We start from the raw sequence: 27,160 nt of genomic DNA on the forward strand, positions 1-27,160 counted from the left end.
TATCTTCAAATAATAGAATGTTTCTTCATTTGAAGTTTGTTCTCTTAAGTAATTTTATAATCTTTAACAGTAATCTTATAATGCAATTTAATTATCATGTAATCTTATTTACAGTATTAATTTTGAGTTGAACACATTAAATCCTTTCTGCCATTGAGGCACTCTGCTGTAATAATGAAAGTGATGAATTATAACACAGTAATTACTCTCATGAGCTTAAACTTAATTTTCTCAGCAAAAAAAAATTTCTGTCCAATTGTAAGAAATAATCAACAAAAATATTAAAGTAAATTCAAAGCAGAGGTGCAAAAGCTTATCTAAACATTGTAGTTTTTAATCAGGACAGAACCAAAAATAATGAACCAAGATCAAACAAACAAGATACTTTTTGAACATCTTCATGAAAAGAAAGGCCAACTTTCATCCCAGAAAAAATTCTTAATTTCTGAATACCAAACTAATATTATTCTGTTGAGTTACCACAGGAGTTGATTTTAAAAAAACAAACAGGAAATCAATGCATTTATCATACAGATTCAGTTATATACTTTGGGTTGGATGTTCTACTACAGTGATGAGATTGTACGTGATAGGCCTGTTGGCCACCCTTAATTCATTTTAAAATAGCTTCCATTGTGACATTCTTGTAGTAGGATTTGTTGAATGGATTACTGCAAAAGAAATTTTAACCTTCACCACTTGGATAATTATCTTCATGAAAAGGAAACTATTCTGTAAGAAAGAACAAAATTATTAAATAAGTTAAAATATGTATATTTAAAAATTAATAATAATTGGCATTTATATAGTGCCTACTACTTGTCAGGTCTTGTGCTAAGCACTTTATAGATATAATCTCATTTGATCTTCATAACAGCCCTGGAAGGTAAGTGTCATTATTGTCATCCCCATTCTACAGATAAGGAAAGGATTTAAGTGACTTGTCCAAGGTTACACAGCTAGGCAGTCTGAGACCAGTTTTGAACTCAGAAAATTAAATTTATTATTTTTTTTTAAACTTAAGGCAATGGGGTTAAGTGACTTGCCCCAGGTTACACAGCTAGGCAATTATTAAGTTTCTGAGGCTGTATTTGAACTCAGGTACTCCTGACTGCACAGTTGGTTCTTTATCCACTTTGCCACCTAGCTGCCCCTGAACTCAGGAAATTAATGAAAAGTCAATCTATTTCCTTTTCAAATTCTAGGTTCTAGAATGTGGAGTTTGTGAAGATGTGTTTTCTTTGCAAGGAGACAAAGTTCCACGCCTGCTTTTGTGTGGCCACACTGTCTGTCATGACTGTCTTACACGCCTTCCCCTCCATGGAAGAGCAATTCGCTGCCCATTTGATCGACAAGTAACTGAGCTAGGTAGAAAAAACAATTTATTTAAAATTTTTTATCTTGTCTGTTATGTCATTGTTAATTAAAAAAATTTCTTCACTTGATTTTTAAATGATTAACAGTATGATACAATTAAAAGGAAGTTATAGAAAGCTAGTATTTTTCTGAAAGATGTTAGCCTTATAGAAGACAGTAATTGGGAATAAAATAATTTCATCTGGAGTACTTAATTGCTGTTTGAATTATGTTTATTATAGACAGTTAAGGAAAATATGCTTTGTTTTAAAGAATATTGATTTAATTCATCTGGTAAATGCTGCTTAAAAACTAAGTGATATAATGTACACTGTTAAACACCAATACGTAACAAATGCATTCTCAATTCTTTAAAGTTAATAATAAACATCTGTATGTAATGTATGCATTCCAATAATGAAAGTACTATGAAAATCATTTCTATGTCTTGACATTTAAATGCAAGTTTTGAGCAATGTATTTTTGAGAGATATGAGGTATTTGTAGCATGTATTTGACAATTTCTCATTTTCTTTTTATGTTATTAAGCTATAAGGTTGTGAGTTTGGGGATCTCTGTATATTTTTTAAACTTAACTATACATTTTGAGTGGAATTTTCTGAGGTATTTACAGCCAAATGTTCTTTTTTTTTTTTTTTTTTTTTTTTTTTTTTTTTTTTTTGAGTTAAGCCTACCAGCATGCTATGTAAAATGAAACATTTTCAAACTGTGTTTGTAGGTCTTCATTTGTCCTAAATAGGATTCACAAACTTAGAAGGCCATGAAATAAATATTCAGGAATAATGCTCGAATTAGGTATTAGGGATAGTACAGTCTTCAGTAAGTATGCCTGCAAGAGTAACAATGCATCCTCTTTACAGCTGACCTGCCCATTACTTGTATCTTTGCCTCAGGGAGTGCTGTGTTGCTTTAGTGGTCTTCTTGCCTCCCCTCCCCCCTCAGGTCTTCTGAGAGTACCCTGCAGGGGCACTGAAACCAGACCTCCTGCCTCCATCTCTGCACCAGTTCTCTAATACTCTGGAGGCTGCTTTCAGATTAGAAACTCTAGCTGCCAACTCCTGCTCCTTTTCCTTCCCTACTAGGAATTAGACCTCTGTGACTCATAGGACTCAACATATACATCTGCCACAATGTTGGCCAAGGGTGGACCCTAAGCAGTTTTATTAGCTACTTCCCCATTGAATTTCTCCACAAAAACTGATAAATCTGATTGCAAGTTGCACAATGATCCTGTCATGCCTTCCCAATCCCAATCCTACTGATTTCAAAATCCTTACCATCTTTGTATAAATTCTGTTCCACTGCCTGCTCCCTTAATCCAATCCCCCTAATTTCTGCTTTCTCAATGTCCCACTCCAGTTAACAGAAGTTAACAGACTTGATTTCATTTTAAACCTTTTCCTTCTAAACTTCTGCTATTAACTGAGATCTGAGACTGTAAATTATGCAGCTCCCCTGACTGCCCCTAACTCACTATCCTGTTGTTGAGAATCAGAATATTTCTTCCTCCCCATTGCCAATTTCAGACTCTCCCTCTGCCACCATTAGTCAGATACCTCTCTTTTGAGGTTCATTTCCATATTTATCATCCATTTGTCATTTTGGTAGCTGTTATCTACTGACCCCTAGGACACTTTTCTTCCTTGCCCTGTTTGCTAGGGAACTTTAACATACATATTGATGCTACTTAACTTTTCAGGTCCTCATTTTACTCACTTTTCAAAACCAACTCTTGCCCTCTATCCAAGCTGCATACAGAAATGGTCATAACTTTATATTGCTCTCCCTTACCTATATGTTTCACATCTGTGTTCATTAACTCTGAAGTTACATTATTGAATCATAATCTTTTATTCTATTTTTTGCTTTTCCTTAAAACTCTAACCCTGTTCTTCTTTGTCCTTTATAACCTCTAGTGTTTTTTCTTCTATCATTTTTTTTTTAAATTAAGGGTTTTGCAAGGCAAACGGGGTTTAAGTGACTCGCCCAAGGCCACACAGCTAGGTAATTATTAAGTGTCTGAGACTGGATTTGAACCCAGGTACTCCTGACTCCAAGGTGGGTGCTTTATCCATTACGCCACCTAGCTGCCCCTTTCTAAGACAATTCTTCTATCATTCTTAACTCTGGCTACACTCTCTTCTTTTCCTTTATCTGACTGTTTGGTGAACCAGTTCAGCTTTACAATATCCTATACACTTGAGTCCCTTGCTCTCTTCTATAATAGATCACACCTGCCATAACCCCAACCTGGGATCATTCCCACTATCCACAGTATTTGTTTCTCCTTATTTGCTGCTTCATAGAGTTAGAGAAAATTGAGAAACTGGGCTGCTTTGGTCCATTACAGATATATTACATAGACTATCTGGATCCTCATTGCAGTAAGGGAATTATTTTGTATTTTTTATTTCCCTAAACTAGTTCACTAACTGTTCACTACAGCATCTTTTCCAAAACTTTTTATCTGACTACAAATCTCCTGTGTCACCCCCTTCCCCCAGTGTCTCAGCTGAAAACTTGAGTTTTGTGGGGGAAAAATTGGAGGAAAAAAATTTTTCTTTTTAGATTTTTGTGATTCTATTCCCTCCAGTTTATCTTAAACCACTTGATCTCAGCTCACTGTGAGTTCTTAAGAATCTTGAGTTCACCTTAAGGTTCTGTTCTCCTTTATACTATATTGCTTAATGATCTTATCACTTCTTGTGGATATCTATATCTTCTCTGAAGATGATAAAAGGATTTATTTTTTCCAGATAGCTTTTTTCCCTGACCTCCAGACCTTTGCCTATTAGATATCTCAAATGAGAACTTGACCTTATGTTTTGTGGGAAAAAATTGAGGCCACTGCAATCCAGCCTTCACTCAGCTTATACTCTGATCTTTCTAAAGGCAGTTCTTTTTTTTTTAAATTTTAAACAAGAAGTTTATTTAAACAACAAGATGTTTGACTTGGAAGGGAAAAACTATCTAGGATCAATTTCTTTATAGTAATTTATCCCTACTGAGAGACAGAGATTGTCCTACATATAATAACCACATGCCACATACAAAAATGTTTTAAAATTGTCCTCGGTTTTACAGTGACAAAGAAAAATATTGAAATTATCCAATCAAACAAGTATGTAAGGATTTTTTTGTTGTTGTTAAACAGTGGGAGCAAAATAACTTATTGGAATAAAAAGATAAAAGTTAAATGAGCATGCCATTAATGGAGAAAATGAATATTTTCTTTTAAAAATGTTTTTATTAATATGTTTTCCAAATTATATACAATAGTAGTTTCTACCTGTTATTTTCTGCAAGGTTTTGGATTTTACAATTTTTCTGCCACCCTCCCTTTCTCTCCCCCATCCCCCCCCCCAGGCAGTCTGATAATCTTTTCTCATTGTTTCTATGCTATATACATTGATTTAAATTGAATGTGTTGGGATAGATATCATATCCTTGGGGAGAAAATAAAATATTAGAGACAGCAAAATTATGTAGTACATAAGATAGTTTTTTTAAAAAAAATTGAAGGTAATAGACTTTTTGGAGGAAAGTCTTTGGTCTTTGTTTAAACTCCACAGTTCTTTCTCTGGGTACAGATGGTATCCTCTGTCAATAAGTGTTCTAAAATTGTCCCTGATTATTATATTAATGGAATGAGCAAGTCCTTTAAGGTTGTTCATCACTCCCATGTTGCTGTTAAGATGAACAGTGTTCTTCTGGTTCTGCTTATCTCCTCAGCATCAGTTCATGCAAATCTTTCCAGGCTTCTCTGAAATTCCATTCCTCTTGGTTTCTAATTGAACAATAATGAATGTTCCGTAGCATACATATACCACAATTTATTCAGCTATTCCCCATTTGGTGGACATTCACTCAATTTCCAGTTTTTGTTAGCACAAACAGGGCTGCTATGAATATTTTGTACAAGTGATGTTTTTACCAGAAAAGGGATATTTTCACAGAACCAGTTTGTTTTTCCCCTCCCAACTCCATTTGATGTTGATCAAAACATACCATCGGCCATTTAGTTTTTTAAAAAATATGCATTATGCCTGTTCACATACACCAGTTACTTTATGTACAAATAAAGGGATGGAAGAAGGAATCAAAGAAGAAAGAAAACTATACCACAATAATCAGGATGTGGATGAACTAAATCTTGGTTTTCTAATTGTGAATGTATTGTTTTCCTTGGGAGCACAGTTCTGGAGTAGATTTGCAGATTCTCTTTTTAGTAAACACTTCCTTCTGACCATGTTAACTCCTCTATTCAGTCTCCTTTGGCTCCTTATTTAGCTCCAGGATCAGATATTCTCTATTTGGCTTTTATAGCCCTTCACAACTTGTCTCTTTCTTACACTTTCACAGGACTCAATCTTCTGACTCTGTCTTTTTTTTTCATTGATTGACCTCCTTGCCTGTAATTTTTCTCCCTTCTCATTTCCACATCCTGGCTTCCTTCAAATTTCAGACAGCATGATTTTTGTTGTTGTTGAGTTGTTATGTTTGACTCTTTGTGACCCCATGAAGGGTTGGTAAATATACAGAGTATATTGTAAATATACTAAGTGGTTTGTATTTTGCAGATGAGGAAACTGAGGCAAACAGGATTAAGTGACTTGTCCAGGATCACACAGTTAGTAAGTGTGTGAGATTGGATTTGAACTTGAGTTTTCCTTGAGTCCAGATGTAGTACTCTTTCCACTATGCTACCTAACTGCTCCTTCATGATAACTATTGTTTAAAGCTTTTGTAAATTGCTATATGTAACACACTGCTAGACTCGGAGAATACAGAGACAGAAAACAAAAACAAAAAATCTTTTTTTCCTAAGAGTTTATATTTTACAGTAAACCCAGAAAAATGGGATCATTAAGTCCCAGTGATGTGCTTTGTTCTCTGCAGGTATGGTCATCATCTTTTAATTTGCTTACAGTTTGCTCTTACTTGTACAATATTAGTGGGCAGCCTTTATTTTCATGAGTCTGTAATTTATTTTAGCAGATATCATTTGTTAAACAAATGCCTAATTTTGAGAAGGGCAGGAATTTAGGTATACATGGGAGGGTTATTTTTTAACTTGAGGGATATTATAGTCGTTCCCATGTACATTTACTGCCTATATTGCTTTTGGGTTTCAAAGATATTTCCATTTTTGATATATTTTTAAATGAGAAAGGGAAATAATATCACATCCCTTAAAGTTGGGATATAACAAGTGGTGTATTTTGGTCCAGAATCAAGGCTTTGTGCTACTACTGCAAGCATGCCTAGCCCTGTGGTTTTCTGAGCTTCCTAACCCTATAAGTTCTGGATAAATTAGAAGTTGAGAGCAGAGAATGAACTAAGCGTTGGTTTGGAGTCAGGTTTTTAACTGCTCTATCAGCAAGACTTGGAGCTAGACAGGTATAAATTTTCATGGTCTTATATGCAAATGTATGACCCCAAACCAGCAAAAAAAGAACTCCTTTATAGTGGAAATAAAATTAAAGGTTGTTTGTTAAAACTATTTAATAATAGTTTCTATTACATTTACTGCAACTCTGCAAAAATGTTTTATGCATTTCAGCACAAATAAAGTTTTTATTATGTTTTCTCATGTTTAAGATTTAAAAGCGATTTATTAACCAAATGGATTTGCTTGTTTGTCAAGGGAAATATTTACTTTTAAAGGTATAAATAAGAGAGTATTTTCTTTCTTTTCTCTTTGTTGGTGATTCTGTTCAGTATTTTTCAGCATTTGGAAGGAACATTTTTTGGTATTGTTATTGGATCAAGTGGGTTGATGAGTGAGAATATCAAAGGAGCTTTGACAGAGACTCTAGGGGAGGAAAGAGGTTAGTCATCCTATTCCCTCTACAGGGAATTCATTCCATAAAAAAAAATCTGGAGTAGGGGATGCTAGGTGGCGCAATGGATAGAGCACTAGCCCTGGAATCAAGAGGACCTGAGTTCAAATGTGGCCTCAGACGCTTAATAATAGCCTAGCTATGTGACCTTGGGTAAGTTCCAATACTCTAGGTTAAAAGTATTTACCTTAATTTTTGTGATGCCATTTGCCTTCCTTTGAAGACACTACAAGAGTTAATCAGAATGTTTACCCTTTTTGAGGTAACGTTGAAGTTATATTAGCTGATAAGAAGATTAAGGAATGGAAATATGAATACTGTTTGTGAGAAAATGGATGAACATTACATTTGAAGTCCTTTGACTTTTATTTCTATTTCTTCTTTTCCACTTAATACTTTTTTTTTACCACTGGAAAATCACTTAATCTTCTATGAGTTCCAAATGAAGGAGTTGGACTAGATGAATTCTGAGATTTTAATCCAACACCAGATCCCTCGGTGTATCATTTGATCATGAATTATTTGTCTAGATAGTTGATTAGAATTTTGAAGTTCATGTGCCCAAAGGGCAACAAAAATGTGCATACCCTTTGATCCAGCAATACCACTACTGGGTCTATACCCTGAAGAGATGATGAAAAAAGGTAAAAACATCACTTGTACAAAAATATTCATAGCAGCCCTCTTTGTGGTGGCAAAGAATTGGAAATCAAGTAAATGTCCTTCAATTGGGGAATGTCTTAGGAAACTGTGGTATATGTGTGTCATAGAACACTATTGTTCTATTAGAAATCAGGAAAGATGGGAATTCAGGGAAGCCTGGAGGGATTTGCGTGAACTGATGCTGAGTGCAGAACCAGAAAAACATTGTACACTCTTAACAGCAACATGATTCCTTCCATCAGTGCTACAATCAGGGACGGTTTGGGGCTGTCTCCAATGGAGAATACCATCTGTATCCAGGGAAAGAATTGTGGAGTTTGAACAAAGACCAAGGACTATTACCTTTAATTTAGGGGAAAAAAACCTGATATCTTATTGTCTGATCTTGCTATCTCTTATACTTTATGTTTCTTCCTTAAGGATATGATCTCTCACTCTCATCACATTCAATTTGGATCAAATGTATACCATGGAAACAATATAAAGACTGGCAAATTTCCTTTTGTAGAGGGGGAGTGGGGGAAGTAAGATTAGGGGGAAAATTTTAAAACTCAAAATAAATAAAATCTTTTTTAAAAAAGCCATTTTGAAGTTCATGTAATGCTCCATAAGTTTTAGTCACCTAGTCATTCAAAAAATTAATAGGAAAATAAGTTCGTAAGTGAACATGCATGTGTATTGATATTTCTCTACGCTTGTTGATTATACAGCTATGTATAGGGGGAGTCTGGCTAGAGAACTAGATCTCCAAGATGGAATCTTTGAAACTATATCCATAGCACTAGCAAAAGGTAGGATCTGAAAGGCTACTTCTTTATCAAGGGAGAGAGTGACCTTCAACTTAGAGTACTAGGAGATATATCCAGGAAGACATGCCAAGAGTAATGACTTCTCCCAAATTAGGATCTTTGTGCCTTATCCGTTATGCTAAGACCTCCACAAATGTGAATCTCCCTACTCTAGTATGTCAGTATACCAGTGACAATGAGATTTGTTATTAGGGATTAACACGAAATGTCAGTAAAGGTCAGGACTCATCAGGGTCACTTTTTGGGCAAGGCAATGGGGTTAAGTGACTTGCCCAAGGTTACACATCTAGGTAACTTTTAAGTTTCTGAGGTTGGATTTGAACTCCACCTAGCTGCCCCAGTATCACTTTCAAGAACAAACTGCCAAGATGTAGGAACTTGTTGGGGATTTTGTAGAGGATATTTATCTTTCCTGTAGGAAGTAGCCTAGAAGAAGAAAGGTGGTATAATGCACAGTGGCAAGACTACTAGATTTGGAATCAGAGAACCTTGCTTCAAATTGCCAATTACAAGTTACTAAGCCTATTTGGATTTAGTTTCCTCAACCATAAAATAAAGGAATTAAGACAGATGAGCTTTTATACTTAACCCAAAAACTGTCATCTCCAAGGTCCTTTACAACTTAGTTTCTATGATTCTCTGATTCCAGTTATATCAAATATAGAAGATTAGGGTTTAGGATCAGTAGGTGGCCTACGGAAAATGCAATCTCGAGTTAAAGAATTAAAAGTAGAAAATAGAAAGGCTAATTTGGAGTATTTGGATTAGACCTGTTCTTTCTTTTCTTTCCTTTGTTTTTTTTTTTTTTTTTTGAGCCAGTCTGTGTTCAGTGACTTGTCCAGAGTCACCTAGCCACCAAATTGCTCAAATTGAACTCGGATCCTCCTCATTCCAGAGTTGGTTCACTATCCCCTGCATCACCTATCTGTTCCAGATCTTATCTTCTTAACCTAGAGTCCCTGAATTTGTTTTTCAAAAAAAAAAAATGATAAACTTAGGTCACGAAAATTGGTTTCCTTTATAATCATATATATTTTGTTCTGTGCACATGAAAACTATTCTGTAAAAGGTTTCCGAGGCTTCACCAGTTTGCTGAAGGGATCATCTTTTAAGAGGTCTTGGCCTTTTTACTATCTTTTATAATTAAATCTTTTGCAGCCTGTGAAAGGAATTGATCTGAGTTTGGAAATTCATAATTTTTTCTTGTTTTGAGGTCAGAGTAGAGAAGGTCTAGTCCAAGTAGATCTTGGTCTAGACAAGTTTTTAGTTATTATAAGTTTATAAAGATGATGAAATTGAAATAAGAAAAGTAACTGCTAATAGTGACAGCTTAGAAAATTAAATTGATTCAGTCAATGAGTTGATGCTTTTTTTCCCTTTTCTATTTTTAATTGGTTCTTTTCTGAAAATGAGTATGTTTTGTCTGCTTAACACTATGAAGGTTTCTAAATTCAGGAAATACAGTAAGTTCTTTTTGCTAAATTTTAATATTTGTGATTGATTCTCTTCTTGGATTTTGCCTTTTTGTAAATTTATAAAAACTTATTTCTTAATGTTTAGTATTATATTCTGTTCATATAAAAAGAATCTTAAAATATCTAAGAGCAAATTAAATGACCAAATTTATGATTAGTATCACAGTATACTATAGTAGGGTAGAGATTTTAAGTGTAAAAACCATAAATAACTGGATCACAAAACAGATGTTCTTGCATCTTGAGTAAACAGTCTCAAGTCCAGAGTTGCAACATATACACAGGCATTCTTCAGACCGTGTGAACAATCTCCAAATCGTTAAGATTTTTGAACCTTGTGATTGTTCAGCAGGGCCCAGAACCAGGCTTAGCATGGCCAGGAGCAAAATGAGGTACCTGGTTTGGTTCATTTTGTTGACACAAGGATTGCTGTCCTGGTGGGATCTAATTGATTACTTTGGCTGCAGCATGTTGGCTGTAATCTCAGCTTCCAAGTCAGGATCCCCTGAAAAGTAGGAAAGTTCCAAAAAATTTAAATAGTATAGTCATTATACATATATCAATTAATATGAAACTTATAAACATAAATAAAATATTACAACTTAAGTAATGATTTTTTAAAAAGGTTTCATTAATTTTTTTGGTATTTTTTCCTTTGTGTAAGGCAGTGAAATTAAGTGACTTGCCCAAGGTCACACAGCAAGTGTCTGGAAGCAGGATTTGAACTCATGTCCTCCTGACTCCAGAACTGGTGCTCTATCCTCACTGTGCCACCTAGCTGCCCCTGTAATTATTTTTTTACTCAGATATTTATATGCTTTTGATTTCTAGAGTATATGCCAAACTTGTGGTCAAAATGGATTGTTCACCTGAAAAAAACCTTGACTCATTGATCTGTACTTTTGGTTTTCTTTTGATTGTGTAGTCTTCTTCATTATCATTTTCCTAGGAAGGAACATGGGTTTCCACTTACATGGATTTTCATTTTCATGGGAACCTGCCATGTGACTATAACCTAACATCTCCACGTAGGAGAAGATGAAATGTATTATCACAGGGTTAAATACAGAGCCAGGATGGGATAGAGCTAACAATCATAAATGTCTCAGCTTCACTTTTTGTTTTAGAAGTCTAAATTCTTGAGAGAGAAACTTGTCTCCAAATCTAGTGGCTATCATTGATCAATTAAGAGTTTATTTTTTGGGGAGGCTAGGTGGCGCAGTGGATAGAGCACCAGCCATGGAGTCAGGAGGACTTGAGTTCAAATCCGGTCTCAGACACTTAATAATTACCTATCTGTGTGCCCTTGGGCAAGCCCCTTAACCCCATTGCCTTGCAAAAACTAAAAAAAAAAGTTTATTTCTTTTGAAATGTGAATATACTAAGTTTATGTAGTATACCAGTATTCTCTATAGCATAAAACGTTCTTTTTCCCAAAGGAAATTCATTTTATAACTTGTTGAATAATTCAACTCCCTGTCATATTAATTTTTTAAAAATTGAGCACATGTAGAGTAGAAAAAGAGTATTGTAGATGACTTTAAAAGTATATAATAAATTCAGCATACAGTTTTCAAAGCTGTCCTCCTCAACTGTGTTTCCTTTTGGTTTTCTAGCTTTCCTTTCCCTCCACCCCCTGTGCATTCTTTAAAAAAATTCTCAATGATGATTTTCATTCTTTTTTTGGGGGGGGGGGGCTTTATGTTCCTTCTACTCTCATTCTCTTCTAGTTCCAAGAAAAGTATAACTTTCAAACATAGGAAATTAAATATGAGAACTTTTTCATTTTAGAAATGTGAAAATTATAATTTGTTTTTAAAAATTGGATTGTGATTTTTAAATTACAACTGAAATGTAGATCGAATGGCATTTTTTTATAAACTCATCTTTATTTTACTTTTAAATTAGGAGATTCAGGTGTCTGGGGATTGAAAAAGAATTTTGCATTGTTGGAACTTTTGGAACGACTTCAGAATGGCCCTATTGGTCAATATGGAACTACAGAAGAATCAGCTGGATTATCTGGAGAGGTATTATTGTTAACTTAAATTTTTTTTAGTGGGAGGATGGTATGAAAATATATTTTCATTTAAAATGTTAGACACTCGATGAAATATTTATCCAACATCAGATATATAGAATCCAGACTTCAGAGGGCCATTGAAAAATGAAGTCTGATATCACTGAAAATAAGAAGAAAGCACATAAGCTTTATTTTGTGAGAGAGGAGTGACTCATTGCCACAATTCTCAGGCAGAGTGTATAATTCAATGCTGTAGTACTTGAGTAGATCTTTAATTTTTTTTTAGGTTTTTTTTCTTTGTTGTTTTTTTTGCAAGGCAAATGGGGTTAAGTGGCTTGCCCAAGGCTCCACAGCTAGGTAATTATTAAGTGTCTGAAGCTGGATTTGAACCCAGGTACTCCTGACTCCAGGGCCGGAGCTTTATCCACTGCGCCACCTAGCCACCCCCTGATTTTTTTCAAAAGAGGTATATTCCACTAGCAATACAGGATGTTCCTGACTCTGCCTAACAATCAAAGAAGGAGTCAGAAGAATTCTGGCAATAAGCTGGTTATAGAGAGGAAGAAAGCACATTTGAAAGACTTCAGCCTTGTCAGCTCATCTCTGTACCCGGATTTGTGTCGGTATTAAGTAGTTCTGACCCAGACTATAGAAAGGCACAGGATGGAAAAGTTATATCTTTTTATTCTTTGCAGTTCTCTTATATGTCCATAACTAAATCTTTCCTAGGTTTAACTGAGACACTGAAGGCTTTCCTTAAGGTTTTTAATATTTATTGAGTGCCAGTCAGGTGCTCTATTTGTCACCCTTAGCTGTCATTATAGAGAATCATAGCATAGATATAGAGCTGGAAGGTACCTCAATGGTCATCTTGTTCCATTCCCCTCATTTTGTCAATGAAGAAACTCAGGCTCAACTTAGCAGGTGTCACAGTATTTCCCTGAGCCAGGATTCAAACTTAGATCTCCTGATTCTAAATCCAGTAGAAATAATAAATCAAGCACCTATTTTATGCTAGACACTATGCTAAACTGTATCTCATCTGAATTTGAATTATTTTCATTCTACTTCATCATTGATTTCTTAAAATTACATATTTTTGGATGATAGCAAATTTAAATTTATCTCTGCATATTATACCCTTTATTTTTCTTTCTACTTTCTGAGATCATAGAATGAATTTTCCATATGATAGCCCTTCAAATACTTAAAGATAGCTATTATGTCCCTTTTTGGGTCTTAACTTTTTCAGAATAACCATCTTAATTTCTTCAACAAATCTTTATATTGCATGAATTCTAGACTCTATACTGTATTGATTGACCTATTCTTTTGGCCTTCCATTTTATATGTGCCCTTTTTAAAGTAGGGCACAGTACTGAGCATAAAATTCTAGTGTGGTCTGGTGGTCTTATAAGTGAATTACTTCCTTATTCCAGAACATGTCTTCCAGTGCACTGTAGCTATGTTGCTTGCCATAGCATACTTTTTTTTTAGTTTTTGCAAGGCAATGGGGTTAAGTGGCTTGTTTAAGGCCACACAGCTAGGTAATTATTAAGTGTCTGAGGCCGAATTTGAACTCAGGTACTCCTAACTCCAGGGCCGGTGCTCTATCCACTGCACCACCTAGCCACCCCTCATAGCATACTTTCGATTCATATTGAAATTGCAGGTTACATAAAAAAATTTTAATTTTCTCAAACTGTCTTGCAACTATACCTTTCCCATTTTGTCAGTTTGGTTTTTAAAAATTTAGTTGTAAAAAAGACAGATGGCTTTTGTATCCTTTGACATGTTAATTGTTGTTTGACTTAGAATAAAATCATGACAATTAGGTCCTTTATATACTCTTCCAAGGTGAACCTATATGCTGCCATTTAATTTAGTTGTGATTTTATATATGTTTAATGACATAGCAAAGAATGTATTAGCATGATCTAGTACCTCAATAATATATATTAATTGCTAGTGGATAAAGCACTGACCTTAGAGTCAGGAGGATGGGGGGTCCAAATCCAGCCTCAGACACTTGACATAATATTAGCTGTGTGACGTGGGGAAGTCATTTAACACTGATTGCTTGAGATCCAGTGTCCTGATTCATAGCTGGCCACTGGACCCAGATGGCTCCGGAGGGGAAAGCAATACTGGTGACTTAGCACAGAGCTTGTTATGGCATCACCTCCCTGATGTCATAGGCTTTTTTGAGAATGAAGGACAAACATCAGCAATCTAATTGCCATTGGACAGTGCTTTTATTTATTGTGTAGTGCCAATTAAAATTATGTATTAGGGACCTGCTCCCCTATATATGTGTTCCTTAGAACTCTTTGCCTCCTCTCTGCAGTCACTGGGAAAGCAGAATGGGGTCACACAAAACAAGGCACAATTTTATATTTGTCTTAATGAAGTGCCATGGCCAAAGAATCAGCCAGTGTTTAACGATCTGCTTACTTATGATAAATCTTTCTGGACTCATATGAGTTGACCATTACATTGGAGATGCTGTGATTATAATAATGATGGCAGCTAATATGAAGTACTTAAGGTTTGCAAGTTCTTCCATATGACATCTCTTTTAATTCTTGCTATGCTCATTTTACAGAGGAGGAAACTTAGGTGTAGAGAAGTTTAGTGACTTGCCTAATGTGACATAGCTAATAAATATCTGGAACAGCATTCCAAGTCTGGAACTCTTCCTAGCCCCTGGTCTTGGATTGGAAGAACCTTCTGCATTCACATTCCATTTGCATTTGGGATACTGTCTCACAGAGAATATAGTTATCCCACATCATTGGGTTGAAGTTGTAAGCACACCAGCAATTTAGAAAACCCACACAGAATTTTTTGATTTCCCTTCATACCAGAGAAGAAGTCTGAATAATTATGCTTATTAAAATATAAAATATGTTGATACATGGTACCATTTTATGCATTTTTGAGTTTCTAAACTTTTTCTGACTGCTCACTTTTACATGTCATTTGTGGCTTCTGTAAAACTCACCCAAAATTCCCATTTAATTTCCTATGCCAAACTGTGATGTATCAATGATACTATTATGGAATAATATCATAATTTATTGTTTCACTTTGAGGGCAACATTCTGGATTAAATTATAGTGAAAGGGTATGATCTTTATTGGCACAATGTGCAGACAAAAATAAGGGAGTGTTAGGAGTGGCTAGGTTTTCTAGGAACTGTCTTGACGTCACAATACAGGGGGACATAGATGACTTAGTGTGATCATTTAGGGCCCTGTAATGCTAAGAAGAGCAGTGATAGCCTAACTCACCCTCCTAGTACAGTTCAATATCGGGAGCTGCTGGATTTGGAATCCGAGACCTAGGTTCACATCATTTCTCTGCTATTGTGATATCTGTGTTCTTGGGCAGTTAACTATTTTGGCTTCACTTCCTCATTAATAAAATGAAGGGGTTGAAAACAGTGACTTCTTAGGCCTTTCCCAGCTCTAAATGTATGATCTGAGGATGTAATGTCTATTGTGAACCAGGTACTTGTTAGGGATACTTACTGGAGATACAAAGAAAGGAAGGAGCTCCCTGTAATTCAGGTTGCAGTTTAGGAACATGAATTAATTATTTGACCAAATATAGCAGGCTAATTTTTAAGTTGGTAATATTGTATGGCCCTTGAATGATATTATAAATATCCAAAAGGCCCTTGGCAGAAAAACGGTTCTCCACCCCTGCTCTAATAGGAGAGACAACATACAAATAACTGTGTTCAAATAAACTCTAGGCAGGATAAATAGGAAATAATCAGCAGAGGGAAGACACTGGAATTAAGGAGGGATTTGGAAAGGTGAAAGCTTCCTATAGCATTGGAATTTTATCTTGAAAGAAAGCCAGGAGACTTGTTTTATTGTTGCTTTGTGTTTTTTTTACATTAGTCATTTGCTGTTATGACCTCTTCTTGCTCCTGTCTCCTACCTTAGAAATAGCCTGAATGTTAAAAAAAAATAAAGAGCAGAAACTAATTGCGCATAGACCATTTTTCTTTTTTGACTCTGCATCTTTCCATATATCCTTAGTCCCTTATTTCTCTTCAGAGAATAATTTTTCATTTTTCTATTATTCATAGTCAAGATTAGCCTTTGCATTTTATGTGAATTACATTTTCATATACCTTATTATAGTCATTGCATTTCTTCACATTGCATTAATTCATATCTTCATTTCTTACAATTCCTCATAGTTTCTCATGTCAAAATGCATTCATGTACCATAATTTGTATAGCTTTTGGTCAATATATGGGCTACCTTTATTTTCTTTCAGTTTCTTCCTCACATAAAATTTGTCGCTGCAAACATTTTGGTATGTTTCAAAGCTTTTCTGTTTTTGAATTTTGAGATGTATATGCCTGGTAGTGGAATCCCAAGATCAAAGGGTTGGATAACTTAGTGTTTTATTTGACATAATTCCAGGTTGTTTCAGTTCGTTTTTGCTTTGTCAGAATATAGTTTTTTAGCTTATGGTATGTTTAAATTTTACCTTGGAAAAAATAATCAATTACATATTCATGGAAATTTTGTGTTCTGAAATGTTAAGGCTGGTAGGTGGTATAGTTGAAGGCAAGAAGACCTGGTTCAGACCCTTTCTAGTTGTGTAATCTTGGTCAAGATGCTTTAGTTCTCTCATCCTCAGATTCCTCATCTCTGAAATGGTGATAATAACAATCCCTGCCTCATCGATTTGTTATAAGATCAAATCAGGTAATATATATGAAGAGCTTTGCAATTGTTAAAGCACTATATAATATCTGTCAGCAGAGGGAAAAAAGTTTGTTATTTAGCTTACTGAATGAGCCAAACCATTGTAAATTCCAACAAAAAAAAATTTCGTATTTTTATGCTTTTTATTGCAGTATTTAGTGCCTAGAATCCACTTTTAATGCATTCATTCCACAATTTTGTTTTCAGAGCATCATACGCTGTGATGAAGATGAAGCCCATGTTGCATCAGTGTATTGCACTGTTTGTGCTACTCACTTGTGTTCAGAGTGTTCCCAGCTTACCCATTCTACAAAGACCCTCGCAAAGCACAGGCGTGTTCCTCTAGAAGATAAGCCTCATGAGAAGACCTTGTGCTCCCAGCACCAGGTCCATGCTATAGAGTTTGTTTGCTTAGAAGAAGCTTGTCAGGCCAGCCCTCTTATGTGCTGTGTCTGCAAAGAATATGGAAAACACCAGGGTCATAAGGTATTTATTTTTTTTATTATCAATACTGTAGTTATGTAAATTAAAAAAAGAGATCAGCTTGTCAACTATTTGCCTATACTGAATTCAGCCCATAGAGGGAATAAGGAAGAGAAAGTTTGAATTCGTCAGTTGGTTGGCAGTACTAACATTCTATTGTAAAAGAAATGGAAAGATCAAGTCATTGTTAAGTTTAATTTCTCAATTTTTCAACAAAATTTTAGAAAAGTTTGATTTTCCTTTTTTTGAAGAAGAAATAATCAGGCCTTCGATACAGACTGCCCTCCCTTTCTTTTGTTGTTTTGTCAGGGCAGCTAAGTGGTACAGTGGATAAACACTGGCCTTGGATTCAGGTTGATGGAAGTTTGAATCTGGCCTCAGATATTTGACTCTTTCTTAATAGCTGTGTGACACTGGACAAGTCATTTAACTCTGATTGCCTTGCATCCAAGGGCCATCTCCAGTCATCCTGATTCATATCTGACCACTGGACTCAGATGACTCAGGAGGAAAAAGTGAGACTGACTTAGCACAGTGCCCCCCCCCCCCCCCCCCCCAATCCATTTCACCTGCTTGTCATGACATCACCTCCCTGATGTTGTGGTCTTCTTCAAAAATGAAGGACAAACGTTGTTTTATAGGTGTATATGAAATGAATGGGATTCTGAGGGCAGTATTTGTGCCAGAGCATCATGCTTATTTATTTTTTATTCCATGGTCATATGCTTTCTTTTATACATATTTCCAATGGCCTTATAAAGATAGATTCATTTAATTTTGGTGCTCATTCTCTTTCACAGGTCTTTCTTTGAGAATAACAATTAAATTTATTAAAACTACATGATTAAAATGTGTAACAATGATTTGGGGGAAAATTTAACTTTGATAATTATTAATGTGTACTTTAAAAAATGAGAATTAGTTTAATGTGATAATTACTTTTCATCATGGAGAACTTCACTTCTCCCCCACCCCTGCCCCCAATTTGTCTCTGTATGTCTTTGGGTGAATCTCTTTATCTTTCTCATTCAAACAGGCCAAAAAGCTATCTATGCTCTTTGCCTTCACTTCCTCTACTCATTCTATTCTCTCACTGTCTGGCTTCTTATCTTATCATTCAACTTAAACCTTTCTTTCCAAGTTTAGTGGTTTTTCTTAGGACTCAGCCTTCTCAGATCTGGGCTTCAATTTGAAACATTTGACATAATCTTGATCCCTTCTCTCTCTAGGTTTTTGTGACACCATTCTCCTGGTTTTCCTTGTCTGTTCCTTTTTAGTTTCTTTGCTGAATGATTATTTATGTTATTTATACCCCTCCCCAAGTAGATAAAGATAAAGCTCCTGGAAAAACCCAAATTGTCCCTTATGTGTTCTTTTTAAGCTTTATGTATTTTTTCACCTGTAAATTGCATAGATATTAATTGTACCCTTTCCCTATCTGTCATGTTGTTGTTGAGTTGTTTTTCTTTCATGTCTGACTCTTCATGGCCTCATTTGGGGTTTTCTTTACTGAAGTGGTTTGCCATTTCCTTCTCCAGCTTATTCTATAGGGGAGAAACTGAAGCAAACCGAGTTAAATGACTTCCCCAGAGTTACAGAGCTAGTAAGAGTCTGGGACTAGATTTAAACTCTGGAAGATGATGTCTTCCTGATTCCAGGTCTGACACTACACTAATGTGCCACCTAGCTGCTCTTATGTCATAATAAGGATGTATTAGAAGTATTCTTCATCTTACCATGTCTGTCTGTCTCTCTCCTCTCTCTCTCTCTCTCTCTCTCTCTCTCTCTCTCTCTCCTTCCTTTGTCTAGTAAAGTTTTCTTTTATATGTGAGAAAGTGAGTTGAGCTAAAGAAAACCATAAAGCTGTTGTGTTGTTTTCTCTAGAAAATCTTACTATAAAAGTAAGAGAAATATACTTTGAGGATTAGTTATTATAGCATTGACCTTGTCTTTGATGCCTGGAAAAATTCTGGACCATTGTAAAGGAATGATTAATGAATATCTTAGAAAAAAGAATTCGTGCTCATAAAAGATTAGCATGGCTTCACCAAAAACAGTTTATCACAATATCCTGATGCCCTTTTTTGACAGGGTTATTAAACTGGTTCATCAACACAATGCTGTAGATAAGAGTTTATCTAGAGCTAACTAAAGAAATCGATAAATCTCGTTTTATTCTTGTAGAGGTGATGGAGAGACTTGCATATTTAAAGGTAGAACAATGACCTGACTCAGAAACTGGTCATCTTGGAAGTCTCAGAGAGGTGCCTCAGGGATACAGGGCTTGACCTTTAAGGTTAAACATGTTTATAAATTATTTAGATAAAGCTTGTGTCATTTTAGTTTGTATTAAAAGAGATGACTTTCAGGACTACCTGACAGTAACAATATAGTGACATTATACTGTGACTGGTCAGACCACAAGTATAGTTTTGTGTTCAGTTCCCTGTGCTACATTTTAGAAATGACATTGATCAATTTGAGAGTTCAAAGGAAGGCACCTAGGATGATTAAAAAACCTTGAGTTCATGCTACAAGATAACTGACTGAAGGCACTGGGTAGGTTTAGTCCAGAGAAGAAAAATTTAGGGGGTCAAATTAAAGTATTTTCAAGTTTTATAAGGATTCAATTAATTATATTGATGCTGTTTACCTCCACATTGCAAATCTGAGGGAAAGGTTGCAAAGTGGGTAATGCTGATTGGATATAAGAAAAATCTTCCTGACGCTTAATAGTTATCCAAAACTGTTTGTCTGGGGAGGTTGCCCTCTTGAAAAATATTTAGGAAAAAAATGGATTACCACTTTTGGGGGAATTCTTGTTCGGGTAGGGAGGATTTAGACAAAATGACCTCTGAAGTCCCTTTCAACTCTGAGATTCTGTGTACTTCTTTTAATATCATGGTGGGGGGGTGGTTGTGGTCCTTTGAATATAGGTTAGGATATATAAGAATTTTTTTGTAATCAAATCATACTTTTGGTCTTTAAAATAAATTTCATTTTCCTTTTTATAGCATTCAGTATTGGAACCGGAAGCCAACCAGATCCGAGCATCTATTTTAGACATGGCTCACTGCATACGAACTTTTACTGAAGAAATCTCAGATTACTCCAGAAAATTAGTTGGAATTGTTCAGCACATAGAAGGGGGAGAACAAATTGTGGAAGATGGAATTGGGATGGCCCACACAGAACATGTAAGATTCCCCCCACCTTGACATGGAGGAGGGGATAAAATGGAGTCTTTGAATTAAGAGAGTGACCATCACAGAAGTGGAAATGACAATGTATTTACAGCTGTGTTCATGCTAATATAAATTAGGGTCATCTAAAAATGAGATCTTGTACAAAATTTCAACTTTTGAAAAATTTCCTTAAAAGTAAAAATTTGTAAAAACAAAACAAAATAACACTTCACCACGAAATCTGATTTCCTACATAGGTACCTGGTACTGCAGAGAATGCTCGATCCTGTGTCCGAGCCTATTTTTCTGATTTACATGAAACTCTGTGCCGTCAGGAAGAAATGGCCCTGAGTGTTGTTGATGCTCATGTTCGTGAGAAACTGATTTGGCTGAGACAGCAGCAAGAAGACATGACTATATTGTTGTCACAGGTTTCAACAGCCTGTCTCCACTGTGAAAAGACTTTGCAACAGGTATGTAATTTAAATACAGTCTACCTAATCTTTTTAAAAATTAAATTTTGTTAATAACTTATTTTTATATCATATGCATTTCTCATTATATTTCTCCTATCTCTTCCATTAAGTCATTCTTTATTATAAAGATAGGAGAAATGTTCAATAAAACCAATATTTAAAAATATATCAAATATTTGGTGCAAATGTTTCACATTCTTAGTCACTTAGGCTTTTGCATAGAAGCTGGGAAGGCTATCTTCTCATATCTTTTCTTTGAGATTGATCCTGGTGGTTATTATTTCTCAATATTTGGTTTCAGTTGCCTTGTTATTCTCATTTTCATTGTTGTAATCATTGTGTATATTGTCTCCCTGCGTACTTCACTTTGCAATAATTCTTATCTCTTAAGTTCTTTATAGTCATCATTTATATTATCTCTTATAGTGTAGTAATATTCTATTACATTTTTGTGCCACAGTTTAGTTTAGTTATTCCCCAATTAAAGCCTCAATTGATGGGACAGGTAAGTGGCTCAGTGGATAGAACACCAGCCCTGGAGTCAGGAGGGACCTGAATTCAAATATGGCCTCAGACACTTGAAAAATAAAATTGTAATAACCTTTGGCAAGTCATTAAACCCTGATTACCTCGCATCCAGGGTCTCCTTCAGTTGTCTTGATTCATATCTGTCCACTGGACCCAGATGGCTCCAGAAGAGAAGGTAAGACTGATGACTTAGCACAGCACCTCTCACTGAAATCCAGTTCACTTGCATGTCATGGCATCACCTCCTTGATGTCATGATTTTTTTTGAGAAAAAGGGACAAACAACAACATCAATTGATGACTCTTCTTTGAGAAAACTACCTTAAAACTCCCTACAGTAGAAAAGATAAAAGTCCTTTCCCTAATTTTGAGATTTTGTTTAAAATTTTTCTTTTACTTTTGTAGTTATCTGTTTATTTTCTTTTTTTCTCTTTTCAGTTAATCCATTAGTTCAGAATCACCTTCCTCATTCCCCCTCCAAATTCTTATGTTTATTAGTTTCATGTTTTGTGATTTTTTTCTGAAAAAAAAATTGTTTTGTTCTCTTTACTAATTCCTTTAACTTACTATCTCTGTACCATGGTATGAATTACCTTGTATCTCAAATTGTGCCATCCTCTTCTTCCTTTTCCTGTGGTAACTGTTTTGTTTCCATTAGCCATGACAGCTCATCTCTGAATCTATTGTCCATCATCCCTCCTTTCTGGGTGACAGTTAACCCCTAGGAGTGGCATGTCTCTTCCTTTGGGAACATGAGCTTGTCCACAGAGGATAATCTCTTAGAGAAGCTAGGGTACCAATTCAACCCCCTAATTCAATGACCCATTACAGATATCCTCCTTTTTCACCACAGCATTGCTCTTCAATGGATTTCTTTTACTCCTCTCCCCACCATTGGTTGAGCCTTTCCCTTTCATTCTCCCATTTTGTTTCCCTCCTGCCATCTTTTCCATAGGAGTCAACATTCTTTTACTGTTCATCCATCGATTCCCTTTAATTCCCTATCTCTTCTCTCTCCATTTGTACATTTTCCTATTCTGTAGGTTTTGCCCAACAAAAATGTAAACTCCATAAACTTCATGTTGTGCCTAGAGAGGCAGAAGTTTCTTTTCCTTTACGTTTTATTGACAATTTTATCCCCTTTTGTAATTTTTAATTGTTTCATGATTCCACTTGTTAAAAATATTCTGTAAGTCACCTTTTACTTTTAAAAATATCTTAAACTCAAAAAATGAATATTTCCATATATAAAGTAGACAGGAAAAAAGATTAATTGTGAAACTGAATTTCTATTTTGTGTGGCTTAACTTTTATGTTTAGTTGTATGTTAAATTTAATGTGTAATTTTCATTTTTCTTTATTGTGGAAACTCCGTTGCTTGTTTTCCCTAACTCTTCTCCAACTCTGGAAAAAAAAGAAATAAAATCCTATTTTTAGATAGGTATAGACAAAACAGATCCTCACACAGTAGCCATTTCTAAAGATATGTATCTCATTCTTCACCTTTGGATTAATCTCCCTTTGTGAGGAAGTGTGTAGAGTGATTTATTACAAGTTTTCCGGAATAGTGAATGGTCATTGAATTTATCAGAGTTCTTTACATTATTATTAATTTTCAAATGTTTTTCCAGTTTCCTTGAATGGAAATTATTTTCATATTATAATAATCTTGTTATAAAAGTAAACATAAGCCCCCCTTCTCCAAAAAAGATAAACCTCAAGAGAAATGAAGTGAGAGAAAAAAATAGTACTTCAGTCTATGTTCACATTCCATCAACTCTTGTCTCTGGGATGGAGTTGCCTTCTTCACCATAAGCTTTATTTGTTTTTTTATTTATTTATCAACAGAGAAACTGCTTCAATATCTTTTCCCACAGTCACTATTACTAGCTATATTTCCCTCCTATTCTATTCCCCCATTCCAATTTTTTTTTATTTTCTCCTTTTATCCTGTCTGTGCTCAGAAGTGTGTTGTATCTGATTTCCCTCTCCCACGATCTTTCCTCTCTTCTATCACCTACTCCCTCCATCCCCTCCCTGTCCCCCTTATCCCATCCCTTTCCTCTCATCCCCTATGGTAAGATTGATTTCTATACCCTATTGAGTGTATTTTATTTCTTCACTGAGCCATTCCTGATGAGAATGAAGACTCACTCATTCCCCCTCACCTTCCCCCCTTCCACTCCCTTTCAAAAGCTTTTTCTTGCCTCTTTTATGTGAAATATCTTGACCCATTCTATCTCTCCTTTCCCTCCCTCTCAGTACTTTCCTTTATCATCCATTGACTCCCATCTTGATACCATATTATACTATTATATTCAACTCTCTCCTGTGCTTTGTCTTTAAATACACCTTCTAACTGCTTTTATAAATGTGAAGGTTTAACAGGAATACATGTAGTTCAACATCATGAAATCCCATCCACCCTCTCTATTCTTTACACGAGTCCTGTACTTGGAGATCAGACTTTCTGTTCAGCTCTGCTCGTTTCAAAAAGGAAAGTTGAAAGTTCCCTATTTCATTGAAAGTCCATCTTTTCCCCCAAAAGAGGATGTTCATTTTTTCAGCATAGTTGATTCTTGGTTGTAATCCAAGCTCTTTTGCCTTCTTGGAATATCATATTCCAAGCCCCCCGAGCCCTTAATGTAGACACTGCCAGATTCTGTGTAATCCTGACTGTTGAACTATGGTAGTTGAATTGTTTGTTTTTGGCAGCTTGTAGTATTTTCTCTTTGGCTTGAGAGTTTTGGAATTTGGCTATAATATTCCTGGGAGTGTTTCTTTTGGGATCTCTTTCAGGAGGTGATAGGTGGACTCCCTCAATTTCTATTTTACCCTCTGCATCTTGGTTCTCAGGGCAATTTCATTGTATTATTTCTTGAAAGATGAAGCCTAGGCTCTTTTCCCGATCATGATTTTCAGTTAGCCAAATAATTTTTAAATGATTTCTTCTGTATCTCTTTTCTAGGTCAGTTATTTTTTCAGTGTGTTAGTTCACTTTTTTTTTAGGGTTTTGGAAGGCAAATGGGATTAAGTGGCTTGCCCAAGGCCACACAGCTATTTTACATTTTCATCTAATTTTTCATTCTTTTGGTATTGTTTTATTTTTTATTGATTTCTCACAAAGTCATCAGCTTCTTTAGTTCCATTCTGCATTTGAAGGAGTTATTTTCATCAGAGAGCTTTTTTATTTCCTTTTTCCGGTGGCCAATTCTGCTATTTAAGGCATTCTTCTTATTTGCCTTTTGGGTTGTTTTTTTTTTCCATTTGGCCTAAACTGGTTTTTAATATGTTATTTTCTTTAGCATTTTTTTCACCAAGCTGCTGACTTGGTTTTCATGATCTATGTTGCTCTCATTTATCTTCTCAGTTTTTCCTCTACCCTCCCTTAATTGTTTTTCAAAGTCTTTTTTGAGCTCTTCTATTGCCTGAGCCCAACTCCTATTTCTCTTGGAGGTTTTCGATACAGAAGCTTTGACTTTGTCGTCTTACAAGTGTGTATTTTGATCCTCCATGGGACGAAAGTAATTTTATGTGGTCAGGTTCTTTTTCTGCTGTTTGCTCATTTTCTCAGCCTTGGACTGATTTTGGCTTTTGGGGTTTTGGGATACTCCACAGGGACTTTAATTCAACCAAGGTCTTATGAGAGGCTCTGACTCCTCTCTTTTCTATGCTGTGGTCTGTGGATTACTACAAGCATTCCCCTCTTCCCTGGAGCTGTGAGGATGGTCCCTGCTCTTCCTCTATAATAATAGGGGCCCCAGACTGTGACCTGAATCTGAATGTGGGAAAACAGCAGAGTCTTGCTCCAGGGATGGCAGATAGATTTCTACAGTCTCCTCTAACGCCTTTACCTTAGCATCTGTGGATTGAGCACTCTGGAAGTGATGGATGGCTCTGCAGGGCTGCTTTGAGGCCAGTGCTGGCCAGGGCTCTGTGCTCACTCTGGTGTGGCAGAGTTCTCTTACTGCCTCTTCAAGCCATTCCCCAGTGATACCTGAGCCAAGAGGTCTGCAAATTGCCACCTCTGTCATGGACTCAGGTGCCCCCTGTGGGGGGGGCGGTTGGTTCCCGGAAGGCTGGTCCAATGAAACAGACCTTTTCTGTGGGTCTTCTAAGTTGGGAAATTGTATGGCTTAGTCTTTCTTTAGAGGGTTTATGCCCCTCTAAATTTTGGCTAGAATCATTATTTGATGGCTTTGGGAGTTTTTTGGGGGATGAGTTTCTGGGAATTCCTGCACTCACACTGTCATCTTGGCTCCACCCCCACCCCCCATTTTCCAGTTTTTCACTTCATTCTGATTGTATAATTTTATACACTTATTTCTAAATTTGTTGGAACCAGTTTAGCTTAATTAATTTTCTTTCTTTTTTTAAAAAATACCTCTTTCAGGGAAATTAATTCACAGCATATGCTTCTCCTTTTTTTATATTTTCCCATTCCCATATAGTGTAAATACCTTGTCCTTAAAGTTTTTTTTCTGCTTGCTCAATTATGTTTACATTTTTGGTGTGTCACAAAGTTTCTTAAGTTCCAGTCTCATTAAGAATGCTTGAAAGTTCTCCATTTTATTAAAGTTCCATTCTTTTCCATTGTAGAATTATTCTCATTTTGGTTTTTTCTTGGTTGTAAGCCTATATCTTTTGTTTTGGGAATGTAATATTTCTCTACATTAATAATATATAATAATATAGTAATATGATTAATTGATATAAATTAATACAATATTAATGTTATATAATAATATAGAAAATAATACTCTACATTATTTTATAGTGGTAGATGATTGAGCCTCACTGTAGTGTATTTTTTCTCTTTTTTTTTCAAATTTTAGGTTTTTAATTATGTTTTTGAAAACTCGTTTGAGGTTTCTTTCAGAGGATATCTGCTGGATTCTTTCTAATTTCACATTGCTCTAAGAGATTGGGGCAGTTTTCTTCCATGATGTTGATAATATTAATTCCAGGCTTTTTTTTTTATTATGGATTTCAGATAGTCCTATGATGCTTAAATTATTTCTCCTGATTTGTTCTTGTCAGTTGTTTCTGATAATAGATGCACCTTCCATTGTCTTTTATTTTTTTAATCTTTTGACTGTTATATTTCTTATTCTTTTGTGAACTCATTAATTTGTCTCTGCTCCATTTTAGTTTTCAGACATTTTGTTAAATTGGGTAAATTTTTGTGACAAGCTCTTCTTTTTCCAAGTCCTTACTCTTTTTTTCTTTTGAGTTCTTTCCTTTGTTTTTCATTTCAACTTTATCATCATTTTAAACTTTAAAAACAATTGTTAGATCAATTCTTCTGAGACTTTTAATTGATCTTTTGGGCAAGCTATGTTTGCATAGAATTTATGCTCAAGACCTCAAATCCTAGTCCAGATTTAGGATGAGTCCAAAATCCTCTTATTCCTCATTTGCAAAAGCCTTCCTTTGGCTCTTTTTCCAGGTTCCTACTCCCTCTGGAAAATTTCTTTACCGCCAGCTTGAGCCCATGCTGAGTCCATTTTCAGCTTTGTGAATGTCTCTTTATTAGTTCATTTTGGAGCTCTTGGTTACCCCAT

At 35.4% G+C, this 27,160-nt stretch overlaps 1 protein-coding gene across 2 annotated transcripts in view; it reads left to right on the plus strand.

Moving 5' to 3' along the window:
* The window catches only part of TRIM23 (tripartite motif containing 23), a 59,429-nt gene that overhangs the window by 5,449 nt on the left and 26,820 nt on the right, over positions 1–27,160 (plus strand). For both annotated transcript variants that reach the window (XM_074202863.1, XM_074202862.1), the window contains exons 2-6: positions 1,206–1,368; positions 12,076–12,197; positions 17,132–17,410; positions 20,422–20,604; positions 20,850–21,065. In XM_074202863.1, coding sequence (XP_074058964.1) covers positions 1,206–1,368; positions 12,076–12,197; positions 17,132–17,410; positions 20,422–20,604; positions 20,850–21,065 — 963 coding nt within the window. The remainder of the gene's footprint in view (positions 1–1,205; positions 1,369–12,075; positions 12,198–17,131; positions 17,411–20,421; positions 20,605–20,849; positions 21,066–27,160) is intronic.

This window comes from Macrotis lagotis, chromosome X, assembly GCF_037893015.1.
Source record: "Macrotis lagotis isolate mMagLag1 chromosome X, bilby.v1.9.chrom.fasta, whole genome shotgun sequence".
Taxonomy (NCBI): Eukaryota; Metazoa; Chordata; class Mammalia; order Peramelemorphia; family Peramelidae; genus Macrotis; species Macrotis lagotis.